Raw genomic sequence first — 19,032 nt, 5'->3', positions numbered from 1 at the left:
GCTTGACGACAGCCTCCAAGGCTGATCATTGGGTAGCAGCGAAGCATATGCTGCTTTATGTGAAGGGCACTTCTGATTTTGGACTCTTGTACACTTAGAGTCACGACCGTAGACTTCTTGGTTACACTAATTCATATTGGGCTTCAGTTGATGACAAAAAATCAACATCTGGGTATGTGTCCAGGATGGGATCTGGTGTTGTCTCATGGACTAGTAAGAAGCAACAGGGTGTGGCTCTCTCTTCGATAGAAGCTGAGTATCGTGGAGCTGTTAAAGCAACTTGTGAGACAGTTTGGCTTCGATCCATGCTTGTGGATATGCAAATATCTCAAGCAGGTCCAACTCCTTTGTTTTGTGATAATCAGGGAGTTCTCAAACTTGCCAAGAATCATGTCTTCCATGAAAGAATCGAGCATGTGGAAACTCATTGTCACTTCATTTGGTAGTTTGTTAAGGACAGATCCATTTAGTTGCTGTATGTTCCAACAGTGGATCAGACAACAGATTTTTTCACCAAGTTCCTCAGTCTAGATAAAATTTAGGGCCTCTATTGGTGTTGTTGATAGATTGAGCATCGAGGGAGGGTATTCAAATAATGTTTTATTATTTATTTAATGCTCAATAATGCAGTTTATTGTAATTTGAGGTGATAAGATCGTCTCTGATCTTATCTGCAGTTTCTTTTTAGAAACTTGCTTATTTTCTGAATATTTTAAAGTTATTTATTGAGCGTCTTTGCTCATCATTAGTACATCAAATAATTTATCAATTACTTGTGTAATAATGATTCTTTCTTGGTCTTTCATTGACTAGAATGAAGCTTGGATGCCACACTGCTGAGTGAAAAAACATGCCACTATGTAGGTGAAACTTGCAATATAAGTCTGAAGACAAGGAATAGGGCTATTTTTTTGTGGAGGAATCAGTCATTGTTTGAGATTTAAGTGGGACAAGTGAACTAGGGCATATTGCTAGGTGTGGGAACTATCCTCTCTGGCATGTTGCAGTTCACAAACTACTGGCTACACTACAGCATAATTGGAACTCCATAGCCAGAGATTTTCAAGTGTTTCCATGTGACAATGACTGCCAAAGGGAGTTTGGAGTGGTTTAGTTTCACTGGGCATATATCAGTCCTTTCTGGAGCTGTATTTCAGAGTTTTTACCTGAAAACATGTGCTTTTTGTGTTTTACTTTCAGTCTCACTAGAGCTGTTTACGGTCCAAGCTGTTTGGTTCTTCACTAAATTATTTTCAATCTTTGCTGCCTATAATCTGAGATCTCACACTAATGTATAATATTCTAAATATTTGCATCAGCATATGATGAAAGACACTTAAAACCTGTGCAAATTAAAATTTCACCACAAATCAAGGGTAGATCTATGTGGTTTATCTTTGCTTCATTTCTCTAATTTTCTTTTTTTGTTAAAGATTGCAGAAGTTATATGTTTTTCAGTATTCATAGTTGAATAGCAAGTCACATATTACATTATATGCAATCTCTGCAAATCTCAAAATTGTGCATCCAAACTTGCGAGCAAATTATTTGACAAAATTACAGGGGGAAGAATTTGTGAAAAAAAATGATTTGAAAATCAATAGGGGATCTTACGTAAAATAAAGAATGCATTCTTATTTTACAGCTAGTTCATTGTTACAAGTATCTTTGTTTAACAAATGACAAACTTGATACAAATGTTCACTACATTCTCTTCAATACGTACATGCAAACTGTTTGATTGCCTATTCATTAGACTTGGAAAGAAGGTGAAAATCATTGGTATAGAATCATCAAGGAATTTTATGTTTATTATTGAATACTAAAGGATATTACAGACTTTGTTCAGAGCTGTTACTCAGATGATTATGCTCAACGGTGTCACATTGTTTCTATTGATTTCTGCATAGTCATAAATTGCATGCAGACTATTTTTGTAGTTAAAGAAAAATGACCTATGATCATGATCATCAAAGCATTTATAATTGACGTTTTCTTATTAACCCAGGTAATAGTGTTTATACAGCTCAAATCAGAGATATTAAGGAGGGTGTCTATTTTGATCTTTGTTGTAAGGTAAGCAAGGTGTTCAAGTAGATTTTCTTATTCTCAAGCATTTTGGTATTTTAGTCTTTAGATTTCAACCAACCTCCTTACATAAATTGTTGGGTTCATTTCATGATATATCTGTTCATATCTATCTTATAATATTATATCTTTGTTGTGTAGGTTCTCCTTTTGCGCGAAATATCTGAGATATTATCAGTCATTTATGTATGGGATGGAACTGATGCTCCACCACAAGAGTTTGAAATGAAGTTCGTCCAACTACTTATTTCTTATATTTGTTGCTTTCTTGCACATGTTGAACTAACAACTGAACATGCACATGCAAATGTGCCATTGTAAAAATATAGTAATATAATTTTCATTTCAAGTTAGTTGTGGCATTGAATTACCTGAAATTATCTTTAAAACTGACATGATTCTCTCAATAATAATTATCTAGTTACGGAATTCATCATTTCAAATTAGTTGTGGCATTGAATTCTTTGAAACTTTCATTATAATTGACACATTTCTACTCTGAATAATAACTATCTGTTTTCTCTTCTGCATAAGCCTTCATTGTTAAGATTCAATGGGATGATTTTGATCTCCTATCTGCCTCTGAAATGACTTTTAAATTGTGCTGGGAGTATTAGGTTGAAATATATGCAGTCCTAGTAATAGTAAATATTTTTGTTGCCATAACTATTCTTTGCCTGTATATCAGTAGCCACAGATAAGACATATCTTACTTTTCTTTCATTTTGACAATTAGACGTTGGTAATTTTAAAGCATAGTGTTAGTCCTTTGCATTACATGTGTAATCCTTATGTTTATGCTTCTTACCAGTTTATGATGAAATAAAGTTTTTATGCTCTAGATAAAACACAAATGTATAAAAGTGAAGTTATGCCAAGTAATTGCATGCAGCTTGTCAACAAACTAGATCATATTAGCAATGGATTCATTCAGTGATTCACAGTGGAGGGGTTTGCATATTCCATTCTAAATACAGAGAAAACAAAAAAGTCAAGAGGTTGGAAGACAAATAATGTTAACTGAGATGTTTCAGATGGTAGTCACGAACACAGTTGCGTGGAATTTCAAATCTAGGCTAGAACTTCTGTTTTCATTTTCTACACTAATAAGAAGGATTTGGAAAATTATTCTACTTTAAATGTGTTTGAGTCTCTTCATGTTATCTGTGTGATTTTCTGATAGATGGATACCAAATTTCGGAGTACCTTTTGTTCTAGCATTTGGTTCTTTTTGGAGATAAAGCCTACTAGATTGGCTTCTATACATAGACCTATAGGCAGATGAAGGTGATCAGGTGGATGATATTTCATTTTCTCAGAATGGAAAACTCAAAGCAAACATGCAGAAGTGATGAGAGTGTTAGGAATAAATTTGGGGAACACAGACCAAAGTTCTTAGTGCCAAGTCTTTCCATGTGTTTTAGTTTATACCCTGGACTTAGTCTTACGAAGGGTTCAAGGATTAGATCCAGATATGAAATCTAGTTGGTTGACAACTAAGTCACAAGGTTTGCCAAAATTTGGCCATGAAGTTTGAAATTCGGTGAACCTTAAATTCCTACATAAAAATTGTAAAAATTCATTTAAAATTCATATGGAAAATTATGAGCATTTCTTATTAGGGTTTCTAATCTGATTTTTTCACCATTAGCGCGTAACGTCGAGTGAGACCAAGGAGAAATGTGGAGTTGCAGAAGTCGTGAGTCAGCTGAGTACAAATTAAGAGTAGTTGATGTGTCTAACAGCCAACCATTTCAATTGTTGGAAGATTGCTAACAACCATTCCAAGCTTGCGGTTCGACGTGACTCTTGTCAGTCCTTTTTTAACTCATCGATTTTCTAGATCACTATCAAACAAAATCTCTCCTATCCCAATGATGGAAAGTTACATTATCGAAGCAATAACAAATGGTCTTTTTTTGATATTTAATCTACGCATTTAACTTTTTCATTATATTAATAGTTATTACTTTTTTTTCAATTTAATATTATTCTTTTTAATCTTGTAATACCAACATTTGATAAGTCTCTCAATTTTTTGATAAATTAAAATATTTGATAGAGTATAAATTTCAAATATATAAAATTTGGAAATTTAAATTATTTAATTTAAAATAAACAAATTGAAATATTTAACTATAATCGAAATTTATTAGTATTTTAAAATTTTAAAATTTATTTAAATTTAGTATAATACTATTTATTCATAATTTTAATTTATTATGTACTTTTGAAAAAATAAATTTATATAAGCTGAACTTAATAACAATTTTTTTTTTTCTGAATTTTTCTGGTCGAACACAAACTTGAACTCATACCATGTGACATAGGTTGATCATAAAGAACATCACATGACACATTATTTATAGAACTTTGATAGATGCGCATTCTTAATATAAATTTAGAGCATTCATATATCCTTATCTCTTTCTACATCATATATGTTCCTCAATTCTCTTATATATTCATCTATCTTATACATTAGCGTCATACACTTTCATATATATTCTCTTATATATTCATCTATCTTATACATTATTGTCATACACTTTCATATATATTAATCATATTCTCTATCATTGACATCTTTCCCTATACAAATGTCTAGAAGATTGGATGTGATCTATCCAGTCTATCTCTATTCTAGATGGTATCTTTCAGATCTCATTCTCTATAAGTTCCTTGTGCCGAAACGTTGGTAATGGACTGTGCCTAAACTACTCTGCTTTCCTGCTAACATCATCCCCCCTTTCAAAACATTAACATGCCTTCAAATCAGTTTTCCTATGATAGAGGAATATCTTTATGCATCTCCTTTAAATTGGAAAATTTATCATCCCATAGAGTTTTTGTGAGCTTTAGCTATTGAGTTTGTACTTGGATTTTTTAAGAGCCATTTCTTGGCCCTTAAAAGTATGGTTGATATTTGAGTCTTTTGTGACAGTTGTTGAGCTTCCCAGGGGACTCTAGTATTGTGTGCTACTTATGACCTCTCTGAGTTAACAAAATAAGTGTAGACTCTTATCCCTTTGGATATTGTAATCATTGAAATTATATATGTAATGCTTCTATTTCCACATGGGATTGGCCATCCGGATCTTGTAGCACATTTTAGTCTGCTGCCCTTTGAAGAATTTGTAGCTTCAAGTGATCCATTTGAGCCTTGATTGATCTGTTATGTTTGGGCATTGTAGATAAAACAGATTAGAGGATATTGAGGTCTCCCTTTGTATTTTTTAGAGTGTGGATCCATGGTCCCCATGCAGAATATACAGTAGCACATTTCTTTCATTCCTCGTCCCTTCACACGTTTTGTAATTCTAGGCTGTTGTTTCATTTCTTTTGTAATGTTGCTTCCTTAACCATTGCATCAGTCAGAAATTCAGTTTGTATTAGGAGGGATAGTCTTAGGCTGATCATCAATCTTTTGATTTGGTTTTGAGCTGTTCAAATTTCCTTTTGTTTGCTGATAGGAAGTGGATGAGGTTTTTAAGTCCATTGCTTTTTTTATTGCATCCTATAGAATGTCAGGTTTGAGGAACTTCACAAATCCTTGGATCTCATCGTTCAAACCTTCAACAAATAGTACGACCTTCCTTTCCTCTGACATATTTGGAACCATCACCGAAATTTTCTAGAACTCATTGATAGAAGAGTTCAATGGACCACTCCGTCTTAGTTGTGCCAACACCTTGTAGTATACTTTTGTATCCTTCCTATCAAAGCGGAAAAACATCTTATTATGGAATTCTTCATATGAATTAATCAATCCATGATCCTGAGTTATGAGTACATGATGCCACCAATAATATGCTGCTCCATCTAAGTGCATAGTAGCAAATTTAATGGTTCGTGTTTCCTTCATGGGTTTAAGTGTTAAGAAGGTGTTTAATTAACTTATGTAACCAAGCATGAGCAGTTGCCTTACCATTTCCATCAAGTGTAGGAAGAGTCAATTTGTTCATATCATGCTTTAAAACCTTGTTTTGTGTTTTAGGCCTTCTTTCCTGCCTTGTCCTTTTGATTCCTCTTCGCTGCTCCTTATACTACATGAAGCTCAAATCTGCTTTGGCATGATCCAGTAGTAAATCCCCTCCATCATACATAGTCATAATGCTATCAGCTATAACCACTGCTAATTTAGCATTATTCACTTCCTCTTCATCATTACGATCAGCAAAAGTAGGCATCAAAGGCCTATGAGATGAGCGTGTGGGAGATTTTCCACCTCACGGGTAGCCAAATGTTCTACCACCAACACTTTGACTACATTGAGATTTTGTTGTGGTTGCAGTTAATTGTTGTATAGCTATTTTAAGTTGTTGAAGAACATTGGCCACCTGTGCTCATCCTATTTGAGTTCCTCTTAAAATACCTCTTCTTCTCTAGCCTCATCCCATGGTGGACTATTATTCCTTCTATCACCCATACTTGCAGCCTATTTTAAACTAGAAGAGAAACCATTCAACCCCAATACTCTCCTTTAGGTACTTTAGGTGTGTAATGTCCCCATTTTTAGCAAGTTCCTATAGTTGTCCAAGTCAGTTCACCATAGCGGCCCTGATGAGCTGACAAGGCATTTTGGGGGTCTCAGTTATGGATTTACTATTTTTAGTAAGTCTATTTTTAGTAGTTGTTATTCTTGGCAGTGCAGTGGGTGGCTTGGTAGTTGGTCATCACCTGTAGTTGATCAGGCTAATAATTGCATGAGCTCTTTGCATGAGCGGAGTTGATTATCAAAATTCAGAGAAGAAGAGACAAGTTAACCAAAACTTTGCAACTGACTAGTTTGGCTCCTGACTCGGGAGGGCGATTGCATGGGTCCCATAGACTACTTTAGTCTCGTGGACGTCATTAAAATCTATCATATCATATCATATCTTATTTATTTATTATTCATTGAGTTGCATTATTATAATAATGTTTAAGTGATATTTCTAAAAAGCAAGTTGGAAAGTTTCTAGTGTTGAGTTCTTTTGGGAAACTTCCATGATTTCGGAAGTGGAGTTTTATGGAAACTTCTGCCAATGAGAACTGATTTCATTGGGAAAAACACGCTTGATTATATATTTGATTTTGTGCCTTTGTGGCTTTTCTCCTGGGTTCTTAATTGTATGCCCTTGCTGATGTATAAGGGTCTCTGAGTTTTTGAAGTTGGTTTGGAGTTACTGCTGATGTATAGTGGCTTCATTAGATAGATCTCCCTACTTTGTGTTTCTGTGACTGGGGATTGATTTCTTAATTCTGAGAATTTTGAATGTTGTGCAAATTATTGTTGATTTATAATAATTTGCTACTTTACTCCTACTATTTTGCCTATGTCTGCGGAGAAGCTGATATTGGAGTTTGGAAATTGAGATGTTGGCTAAATTGTGGAGATTTCTGCAAGTATTTAATTTCAGAATTGTGGAGGTTGCGTGACCTTGTTGGAAGGTTACTTTGGTGGTCGGATTTGTGTTGGAAGTTGGCATACTGGCAGCCCTAGTGAAGGAAGAGATTGTACGGTCTTAGCATTGTATACTACTCCTTACGTTTTGTACTAGAACAGCTAGGGAGGCCACGTCACATCTGCTGGAGCCTACGTTACATAGAGGCAGCCATACTGAGGTGTAGGAGTCACGCCACAACAGCAACCCCCTTACACGTGCCCAGAAATCTGCACACTTGTTGACGCAAGGGTATTCACTACTTGTGATTGGAATTCATAGTAAAGGGAAGACATTTTGGTGGCACAACTAGGCATATTTGACTGCAATCCAGGTTCAACCTGTTATTTGGAAATTGTACTAAGAATATATGTATGCATGGCTCTTTGTCTCAACTTAATAAATTACCTACGACTCGGTGCCATTATTAAAACATATATTTTTGATTTGTGGTTTTCATATCAAAAGCAAAAAATCTCTTTCCAGTTATAGTCTAAATTTATAACATCATTTCAAACTTCTTGTAATTGTTATCACTTATCAACCTGGGAAAATTCAAAATAAATTGGAGAACAATTAAATATTGCAAATAAGAGTTTGTGCATCATTTATCAAATTGGGAGCTGGCTAGGGGTTTTTACAAGGTGGTTGCCAAGTTTTACATATTTTCCTTTGATAATATCTTATTTCCTTGTCACTTGGTTGCATTAGTAATCTGATGTTATCCCAAAGGCTGGAAGGTTCTTGCCTCTAATACCATTATAAGATCCGCTATAAGTATCTTGCCCAAATTGAGACTCTTTAGGTGAACTTCTCAATGATTCAATATTCTGACATTTGGTCAAACACATTATGTGCAAGTTGATTGAGAGCTTCAGATAAAATATTTTGTTTTATTCTGAACATACATCAATGATGCAAGGAAGACTTCATACATTTATTCACTGGAAGGCAAATTATATTGTAATATAAGCAAATTGAATTATGTATACATAACAAAAATTGCACACAATCCTCTGCTTGGTATGATATTATGTAAAATTCCCTGTTTCTCTAATAAAAAATTCCAACTTCTCTAACAGATTCTATAGACTTCAATTTCAAACAGTAGAATTTTTAGCATCTATAATTTAGTTCAAAGTAGTAAATTTGTTGACTGTGGCACAAAATCAAATTGTTTGTAATAACCCCAATAGGTTATAACTTCTTCAAACACCAAAAATCTTTATACTTCAGTTGTTTGACATTTCGTCAAACACTTTGCAAGCAAGCTCTGATACCACTGTAATGGCCCTCCTCAAATCTGCTCTAAAAAAATGCTGATGAAAGCTCCAGGAATTTCATCAAACAATTCACATGCAAGGGACGTATGATTGATATAGTATTTCAGCTGGCTTTAAATGACTTTTTTTCAATTTGCATCAATGAGAATCTTGTGCTAGAAGACTCCAAATGGACTACACAATGGCCTAACATGAGTGTGCTACTAATTTTGACAATATTCAGTGCATATATATGATATAAGCGTGAGAAATGAACACCTACAGCCAACTGACATTTTTACAAACAGTTGGTGTGCAAACTAACTAGCTGATAAATAATGATATTGGATTGCTTAAATGACACCAGCAACTATTATCATCTTAATTTGCAAATGAAATTTCTAATACAATGCTTATGAAATATGGCCAAGACTTTTGGCATTTACATGGATTACAAAATGATAATGCTGATATAATGCACACTTACAGCTGAAACTTATAACATCTTAAAAAACAATACTAATAAAAGAACCTGATTGTAGATGGCTGTAATAATTTTCTTCAATGCTGCCCCTTCGGCTTTGCTTTTCTAATTTGCTTTTTCGAATTGCTTTTTCGGACTGCTTTTTTGGCCTGCTTTTTCGGTTCCGCTTTTTCGGACTGCTTTTTTGGCTTGCTTTTTTGGTTCTGCTTTTTCGGACTGCTTTTTCAGACTGCTATCCTATTGAATCTCAAGACCATATCTTTCAATGGCGTCAAGATTTCCAGCTTGAAGGGATTTCGTCCTTCAAACTATTGAGACATAATCTCCAGAAAAATTTTCAATTTCTTTGATATTTCCAAGCATACTAAAAAGAAGCTCTTCCCTTTCTTTTATAGTGTTCTCACAAGAGCTCAATCCTTTGTTTTCTCAATGTGAGATAAAACATCACTCCCTTTATGTAACTTATGTCTCCAATGTGTTATAAAATAAAGGGGACTCTTTTAATTTAAATATTTTCCACAAACTATAGTCTATGCATTAATAAAGTTAAATATTTAAATTTAACTTTATAAAATAGCTTTATCAATGCATAACAAATCTTAGCAATGATAAACAAGTCTTCTTACTGATTTTAAACAATTACTATTGACATACCACTGCCGCTGGATGTCCGACCATATCCAAGATGACTTACTATAAATAGTAAGTATGCCCAAAGTTGCCTCAAAACCCCTCAAAAAGACCTGCAACTGAAACTATCTAGGTCAAATGGCCTCTAAGCCCCTTTAATGTCCTGGTTAGTCTACAGGAGCGTGGGGAAATAGGCTAACGACAACATCATGCTATGAATGCTAAAAAGGGGACATTACATTGTTCCAATTGATAAATTTATCAACTAGTATCACATAGTTACATAAATTTGGAACAATGAAAATTAATCATAATTGGTTCAAAAATATAGTATTGTACACCTGATTTTTCTTTTTACATCAAGTTGATATAATTTTGGAAGGTAAAGTGTCAATACATGAATCACAGAGTCACTTTTGGAAACCTTTCAATGCCATACAACCATATTCCTCCACTTTGGTATGTTGGACATTTCCTGATGAAATTGCATACATAACATTGGACATGCCATACATAAAAAAAATTGCACACAATCCTCTGCTTGGTATGATATTATGTAAAATTCCCTGTTTCTCTAATAAAAAATTCCAACTTCTCTAACAGATTCTATAGACTTCAATTTCAAACAGTAGAATTTTTAGCATCTATAATTTAGTTCAAAGCAGTAAATTTGTTGACTGTGGCACAAACTCAAATTGTTCCAATTGATAAATTTATCAACTAGTATCATATAGTTACATAAATCTGGAACAATGAAAATTAATCATAACTGGTTCGAAAATATAATATTGTACACCTGATTTTTCTTTTTACATCAAGTTGATATAATTCTGGAAGGTAAAGTGTCAATACATGAATCACGGAGTCACTTTTGGAAACGTTCAATGCCATACAACCATATTCCTCCACTTTGGTATGTTGGACATTTCTTGATGAAATGATGGATGCTTGAACAATTCATTTTCCTGTACCATGTGTCTACACAGAGATATCCACCCATCATTGGTCTCCAGTTGTATGAGGATCACGTACTGAGCCAGTAATCTTCTACATTAGACCTCTTGCCTTTCTGTTCACCAATTTGTCTTACTTCCACTCGATACATACAATACAACACGTAACACTTGTCGCTACCAGGTTGTTACTTATATATTATATATATATATATATATATATATATATATATATCTCCTCCCAATTATGAATGAATAACCAATCTTCATGTTTGACAACTGACGACAATCTGTGTTAAATAATGTGCTCTAGAGAAACTGCGAAAGCCACCAATCTTGATGTTATGGGAATTCTTATTTATCAGAAATATTCTGTGTTACTTTATTGCTCGATTTTGTGATTGAAGTTTGATCCACTAGGTCAACAAGAAGCTGACAAAAGGATACACCAATAACATTGATTCGATATTCATGATATTCAAAACAATCAACCTACCCCTCCATTCCACACAACACAAATTTAAATTGAAATAATGTCATGTGAGTCAGCTTATTATGGGGTCTTGTAGGCTGACAGGGTTGGATAGAGACCCAGTATGGTTATTCAGTGTTGGGGACTTGGTTTTCTGGTGGGTATTGGTCAGTTGGGTGAAGTTCCTTGTTTTTAGGAGGCAGTTCCTACATTTATGGGGTTCATTCCTACTTTTTAGGAGGTATGAACATGCCCAGGGCTGGGTTTCCATGAGATGACCCTTTGGGTTCAGTTTCAGAGGGATAGGGCTTGTTTCCTAAATTTTAGGAGCATCCCTAGATTTTAGGGATGAGACTGCCAGTGAATCCTTGATTTCCGACTTCAGTCATAGACAGGTGACAGGATGATTTTATGGTTTGTGATATCAATTGGGCAGTTTGTGGCTATTTGGGTTATATTTTTAATATTTCCTAAGTTAGTGTTTAATATTTAAATAAGGCTAAGTTAATAGCTATTTTGGAGTAATAAGAGAATTTTGGCCTCATCTGGATGTGTATCCCATGTTATGATAGCTCGTTGGAAAGGTCTTGAAATTCTCTAAATCTTCCTCTTTGGTCTCAGGGCAATTCGGTGAACGGATTTATTACTATGGTGTTAAAGGTCATTTTCTAGTGACATGGTCACTTTAAAATATGATTTAATTCATTTTTTATAGCCAATGCCAATTGGGGGTCACTTTAGGGTTCGAATTGCTTTGCAAGGGGTTATAAGGAGATGGGCGCCATTTCTCATGATTATGCATATTTTTCAAACACTTCTTTTCAGATTTGCTCTGCTTGAGCGATTTGCATTCTGGGACGCAAACCCCAGGGTAATTGCTGGCTGGGATGTAACCCTCAGCAGCATTGGGTATTGGTTTGTCAGTAGTTTCAATAGTATTCAGGAGGAAGGTAGATGCCACTTCAGCTTGGGCCTACAGTTTGTTTTGTTGGGCATGTTGTTTGGCGTATGGGAGGTGAATTCTAGCAGCCGTACACTGCCATTTCTTGTAGCCGTACTTGCAGCCGTACTCTGTCATTTGCAGCACTTGGATACATAGAAAAATCGGTTACTCAGCAGCAGATTCTTGCATCTTATCAGCCTGTTTTCATCAGCCAGTTGTGGCGTCATTGTTAGAGGAAATGTACTGGATCTTTTATTTGGCTCTATAATTCAGAGATCTACCTGGTATGATTTGTATCAACTCTGACTTTACTGCATATTGTTATTTATTTTCAGACTCTTTTCTTGCCATTTGCTACTTCTCATTTCTATGTGGAATAATCATCAAAAACACAAAAACAAACAAACTCTTCTGCATTTCCGTCTAGTTCTACAAGAAAACATTAATAAACAGGAAAAAACAAAAATAAAATAAATCTATAGCAGAGATCCATCAGGGATCTTTCAAATAATTTGGTAAAATTACGGTGAATTTCCAAAGCTAACTCCATAATTATGTTAGTCAACATTTAATTTTATTCCTTAAATTTTATTAATTAATTTATATTAGTTCACAAATTGAAAATCGAAACTTATATATATATATATATATATATATATATATATGCCTTATTAAACTTCGTAAAGATAGTCCTCTTGGAGGGACATTACAAATCTCTCCTCCATCATGTTGTTTGCCCACAAACAAATGTAAATTATGATGTTGGAGCACCTATTCGCCTTCCATGTTGCATCATCTACTGGCAAAATCTTCCATTGTACTAGATATTCCTTGATGGACCGATTACGCAAATGCCTTTCTCGTATATCCAAATTTTTTTCAAGTATGGTTTTCAATTTGCCCTCTGAATCAAAGGGTAAAATTCTTATGATATTGACTCCTATTTTCCCAATTCCTTCTTAAGGCAAGAAGCATTAAAGACATTATGGATATGATTGCCTGGTAGTAAATTTTATTCATAAGCGATTGTACCAATTTTCTTGATAATTTGGTAAGGTCCATAGAAGCAAGGCTTCAGCTTTTCAACTCCACTGTGTTTGAGCGAAGATTGACAATATGGTTGTAATCTAAGATACACCAACTCTCCTTCAAAACTGCACTTAGACGTTTCTTGTTTGCACAATTTTTTTGTTGATTTTTTGTAGCTTGCAAATTTATCTTAAGTGCTTTTAAAATATCTTGACATTCCTGAAGCCAATTTTGTGACTTGGGCGCATGACTGTCATCAAAAGAAAGATCAGCAAAAGATAAAACATCATACTTGTTGTCCTGCTTTTTGACCACAAAATGTAGGTAACAGTATGAAGCTTTTTCAACTTAGTCTTGTTTTTCTCTAAGTTAGTTTGTTATTTAATTGGATAATATTGTTTAATCAATCGACCCCAATTGATATAATGAATCTTTTTATTGAAGGCTTTTGTCAAGTCTTATTAGTTTTTCAGTTTATTGAGCCCATGCTTGATTTTTGAAGCCTTGAACATCATTTTTTGCATTTTTGAGTGTGTTTGTTAGCTTTTGGTCTTTTGGTTTTTCTCAAATCATTACTTTCGGTTTTCCCTTTGATTTGGTCTATCTTAGGGCTTTATCGGAGTTGGCAATCAAAAGATATGATCATTTAAGTGCCAAAAAAGTGGACTCTCCAGGTGCAACTGCATGATTTAAAAAATCATGTTATATTTTGATGTTGACATTCACTTTTTGAAAAATATAACTTAAAGTCAGTTTATGTTATGTTTTTTGGTTACTTTATTATTTAAATTTATCACTTAAAGTAACTATAGAGCACTTTATGTTATATTTTTAGGTTGAGTTGCTTTTTAAATTTTCACTTAAGTGACTATATTAACTATATAGTCTAATTTATTTTTGAGTAACTTGATGTTTTATTTAAAACATATAAGTTAAATATTTCTTTTTGAAATGATATTTGTATATAATGTGATAATTCTATTATACAAATGTTATTTTTGACCCAATTAAGTGATGTTTTCTCAAAAATCAATTAGACGTGCTTAATTGATCACTTAAGTTGTTCAATTACATGTCTTTAACCCATTAATATGTAAATATGCAAATGCCTTTAGAGACCACGATTTTGCATGAAAAAGGCATGTTAAAAGTTAAAACACTTGAAATAGGTAAATCCATGCATTTTAAAATGTGCATGACCCTCCAAGAATGCGATTGAATCTTGGAAGCTTTTTAAAACATGTATTGCTCCTCCAAGAGAGTGATTTGCACTTAGAAGCTGTTGTCTTGCATTTTGTCACCACAAAATGTTGGTAACAACACGAAACTTTTTCAAGCTAGTTTCATGTCTAAGTTTATTTTTATATTCAATTGTTTAAGGTTGATTGATTGATCAATTTCAATTCGTATATCGAATCATTTTACTGAAGGCTTTCATCAAGTATTTTTCGTTTTGCTTTCTGTGCAGTCTTTGCTTGATTTTTGAAGCTTTCATAGTCCTTTTCTTTGCTTTTGAGTTTGGGTTTGTTGGTTTTTAGTCTTTTGGTGTTGCTCATGTCATGCCTTTTGCTTTTCCCTTTGATTCGGTCTAACCTAGAGCTCAATTGGAATTGTCAGTCAAGAGATATGCCTGTTTTAGTGCCTCAAAAGTGGACCTTTTTGGTGTAACAATCCGAATTAAAAATATCATGTTATATTTTTAATTTTTCTTTCTCTTTTTGAAAAATATAACTTAAATTCTCTTTTTGTTATGTTTTTAATTTACTTTATCTTTAAAATTTTCATTTAAAAGTGACTATAGTGCACTTTATGTTATAATTTTAGGTTGAGTTACTTTTTGATTTTTCACTTAAAGTGACTGTATAACTGTATAGGTTCAATTTAATTTTTGATTTTTAAATCAAATGCTCATTTAAATGACATTTATGTGTTGTATATTTAAATATGATATATAAATATTGTTTGTCCCATTTAGTAACATTCTTATGAAATTAAGTTGATTAAATGACTTTAAGTTATCAAAAGTGGACATTTTATATGCAATTACACGTAAAATCCATCAAAAGTGGTGTGATAATCTTAGTCGGATTCGAATGGAAATATTGGATTGTGACTCAGAGTAATTTCATCAAACAGTTCTCATGAAATCAAATTCTTGAACAATTTGCTATTGACATTTACTGTACTAATTATTATCAGGGACAGAATGCAGTAAATCATACGAGTAGTAAGGAAATTGAATTCTCCAATCTATTTCTTAATGTGATTTGACTCATTGAAAATGCAATAAGGAATTGGAAATATGTTCACAATTTCAAAACATCTGTGTTACTATGTTCTGATCATAGCATTTGTATGTGTTCAAAAATTAAGGTTAATATAGAACAACATACAGTTCTGCATACTGGATTTTCAAAACAATAGGGAACTGGTCCAAGTCTGCACTTCCTCTCAGGACCTCCATCCTGGTCCCATAAACCCACCTGTAACCTGTCGAATAATGGCCCCTATTGGACTATGTTAAGTATTTATCAAGATGTCCTCGTGGAAGGCATACTGGAATGAGACTGGGCGGAGAAGATGTTACATCATGTCGACTGCCCTATTCTGTTTGTCTTCCAACGCCATACTCATCCTTCTTTGCTACAACACCCTCCAATGGTATTTCTACTATCACCACGTCTATGCACTGCTTGTAGGACTTCTTGTCTTGCGTGGGTGTTAGCACCTGTAACCGGATTGCCGCTATAATGCAAATCTACCTGTAGTGTATCCTACGAATAATCCAACTGTGAATTAACTAAGGAGAAGAAATGCTCACAAAACTTGTACCTCACTGCTGTAGATGAAATCCTTCTTAATCTTGCTGTCACACACTCTCATTGCCTGATAACATCTCAAAACTGAAATGTTGAGTTCTATCACCTTCAATAACTTTTACTGCTGTACGGAATGGTGAAGTTGGGTTGGTGTCCAACTCCACTAATATTTTCTCAAGGGTTTTCGTCCCCAAGAAAACAGGCCGAGTCACAATAAAGCAACTTTTGAATTTGTTTAATAATATATATTCTTCGTGTCCAAATCCCAAGGAGTCTCTTATTTATAACCTCGCAGTGAGGGAAAAACGTTGTGATAAGAGATGTGGGATTAAACTCCTATTTCGTCCTGTAGTCACTTAAGTCACTTTATAAAGAAAATGACTTTTTAAAACATAAAGTAACTTATTAAAGTGCTTTCAAAACATTAAGTGACACATTAAAATTTATCTCCCATGTGACTGGTAGACATCTTGATGAATAAAGCCGTTAATCTATTCGGATGTGGAGATAGATTAACCCGAAGCCATGAAACTAGAGTGGAAGAGGGGACATGACAGTCCTTCCTTCTTGGGATTGCTTGCCCTTAAGCAATCTCAAAGCTGGATGCTGCAAAATAGATTCACTTTCCCAAGTGGCATCTTCGTATGGCAAATCTTTCCAACAGATTAGATATTCTTTGACAAACCTATTTCACAGCTTCCTTTCTCGGGTCTCAATCATTTCTACCGGCTCCAAAATAAGTTTACCCTCCTCATCAAGTGGAGGCAAAACCTTTGAAGGAACAATTTTCTGGCCAATTGCCTTCTTGAGGCATGAGATGTGAAATACGTTGTGGATTTGGCTCACACCAAATAAATCCAACTCATAAGCAACCTCTCCAATTCTCCTGATGATGCAATAGGGTCCGTAGAATCTGGGTTTACGCTTTTCTAATCCACTTTTTTTTAGGGAGCTCTGTCTATATGACTGTAGACAATGATAAACCTAGTCACCTATCTCGAAGCTCTGCTCTATATGGTGTCGATCAGCATATAACTTTTGTTGGTTCTATGCCTGCTGAATATTATCTCTAAGAGATCTGAGAATATCCTGTTGATCCTGGACCCAATCTTTGGCTAAGGGAGCCCTGCTGTCTTGTAAAGCCAAATCAATGAAAGAGAGAGGTTCGTGGCCATAAAGAGCTCAAAAGGGAGTCATCCAAATAGGCATGTGATATGTGGAGTTATAGCAATATTCCCCCAAATACAACCACTTAACCCAAGTTCCTTGCTGGCTTACAATGTAGTTCCTCAAGTACCCTTCCATCCACTTATTCACTATTTTGGTTTGACCATCTGTCTGCGGGTGATAGCTAGTGCTGGGAGTCAATTTTGTCTTGTCAATTTGAAAATCTCCTACCAAAAGGTACAGAGAAACCTACTGTCTCTGTCACTCATGATAGTCTTGGGTAATCCATGGAGACGGAAAACCTCTCGAAAGAACAACTTAGCTACCTGAGAGGCTGACCAATTTGCGGCGATCGCGAAGAAGTGCACGTACTTAGTCAATCTGTCTACCACTACAAAGATGTAGTCCCTGCCCTGGACTTTAGGCAAACCGGTAATGAAATCCATGGAGATACTCTCCCACCTCTGAGCTGGAATAGGGAGAGGCTGTAGTAAACTTGCGGGAAAGCCCTGTTCAGACTTGTTCTACTGGCAAGTCTGGCACTCTTTGACGTGTTGCAATATGTCATCCTTTAGCCCTTTCCAAGAGAATCTCTCCCTGATCTGCCTGTAGGTTTTAAAAAACCTTGGGTGCCTTGCTGATGGTGCATCGTGTACGGTGTGCATAATATCCCCCTTTAGTTTAGATTCAAGTACTAGGTAAATTCTATTTTTGTAATATAAAACATCATTCATCATCTTGTACCGTTTGTCCCGAAGTAAACCATCCATAATCTGACATGCATGAGCATTCTTGGAATGCTCCACTATCAACTGGGACTTCCAATTTGCTGAAATCTCAAAAATGACGTAACACTCTAGCACTGGGGTTCTTTGGGAAAGAGCATCAACAACTATATTATTTTTCCCCTTGACATACTCAATATCAAAATTGTAAGCTTGGATTTTGCTGACCCATTTCTGCTACCTTTCCTTCTGTTCCAGGAAGTAGCGTAAGTTGTTATGATCAGTCTTTACTATAAATTTACTTCCCACCAAGTACTGCCTAAATTTGGGTAAGGCATGCATTATAGCCAACATCTCCTTATCATAAGTGGAATATAGTAAGTCGCTGCCCCTAAGTTTCCTGCTCTCAAAAGCAATGGGATGACGATCCTGCATCAATATTGCCCCTATTCCGCTTCCCAAAGCATCACACTCTAAAATGAAGGGTCTAGAGAAATCAAGTGCTAGCATTGGACACGTACTCATCACTTGTTTTAGTTTATCAAATGTTGCCTCAGAATCTTCTGTCCAACTAAATGCCCCTTGCCATGTCAGATTGGTAAGGGGTGTGGTTACCTGAGAAAATCCTTTGGCGAACTGTCGATAATAGGAACAAAGGCCAAGAAAACCTCGCAACTCAGATACATCTTTCGGTGGTGGCCAATCCAAAATTGCCCTTATCTTCTCCTGATGCAGCTTAACCCCCTTGGCACCAATCACATGCCCCAAATAGAGAATCTCGGTCAGCCCAAATTCACATTTAGACTCTTTTGCGAATAAGAAATGTTCCTCCATGAGACTAAGGACCTCATCCAAATGCTGCAAATGTTCTTCCCAAGTCCTGCTGAAGATTAATATGTCATCAAAGAAAACCAACACTCTTCCTTAACTGTTTTTTGAAAATATGGTTCATGCATAATTGAAAAGTGGCTGGTGCGTTAGTGAGCCCAAATGGCATCACCAAGAACTCGTAGTGTCCGTAGTGACATCTAAAA

General features: G+C 35.0%; 1 protein-coding gene across 4 annotated transcripts in view; it reads left to right on the top strand.

Annotated features, from left to right (window-relative positions):
* Positions 1-19,032, top strand: part of LOC149535144 (protection of telomeres protein 1a-like) — a 293,707-nt gene that overhangs the window by 135,109 nt on the left and 139,566 nt on the right. For all 4 annotated transcript variants that reach the window (XM_089804786.1, XM_089804783.1, XM_089804785.1 and 1 more), the window contains 2 exons: positions 2,009-2,076; positions 2,230-2,318. In XM_089804786.1, the coding sequence (XP_089660912.1) occupies positions 2,009-2,076; positions 2,230-2,318 (157 nt within the window). The remainder of the gene's footprint in view (positions 1-2,008; positions 2,077-2,229; positions 2,319-19,032) is intronic.

This window comes from Cupressus sempervirens, chromosome 10 (assembly GCF_028749045.1).
Source record: "Cupressus sempervirens isolate cs-2001-9-10 chromosome 10, ASM2874904v1, whole genome shotgun sequence".
Taxonomy (NCBI): domain Eukaryota; kingdom Viridiplantae; phylum Streptophyta; class Pinopsida; order Cupressales; family Cupressaceae; genus Cupressus; species Cupressus sempervirens.
Note: the sequence above shows the minus strand (reverse complement) of the source record. Positions and strands in the feature narration are given on the sequence as shown.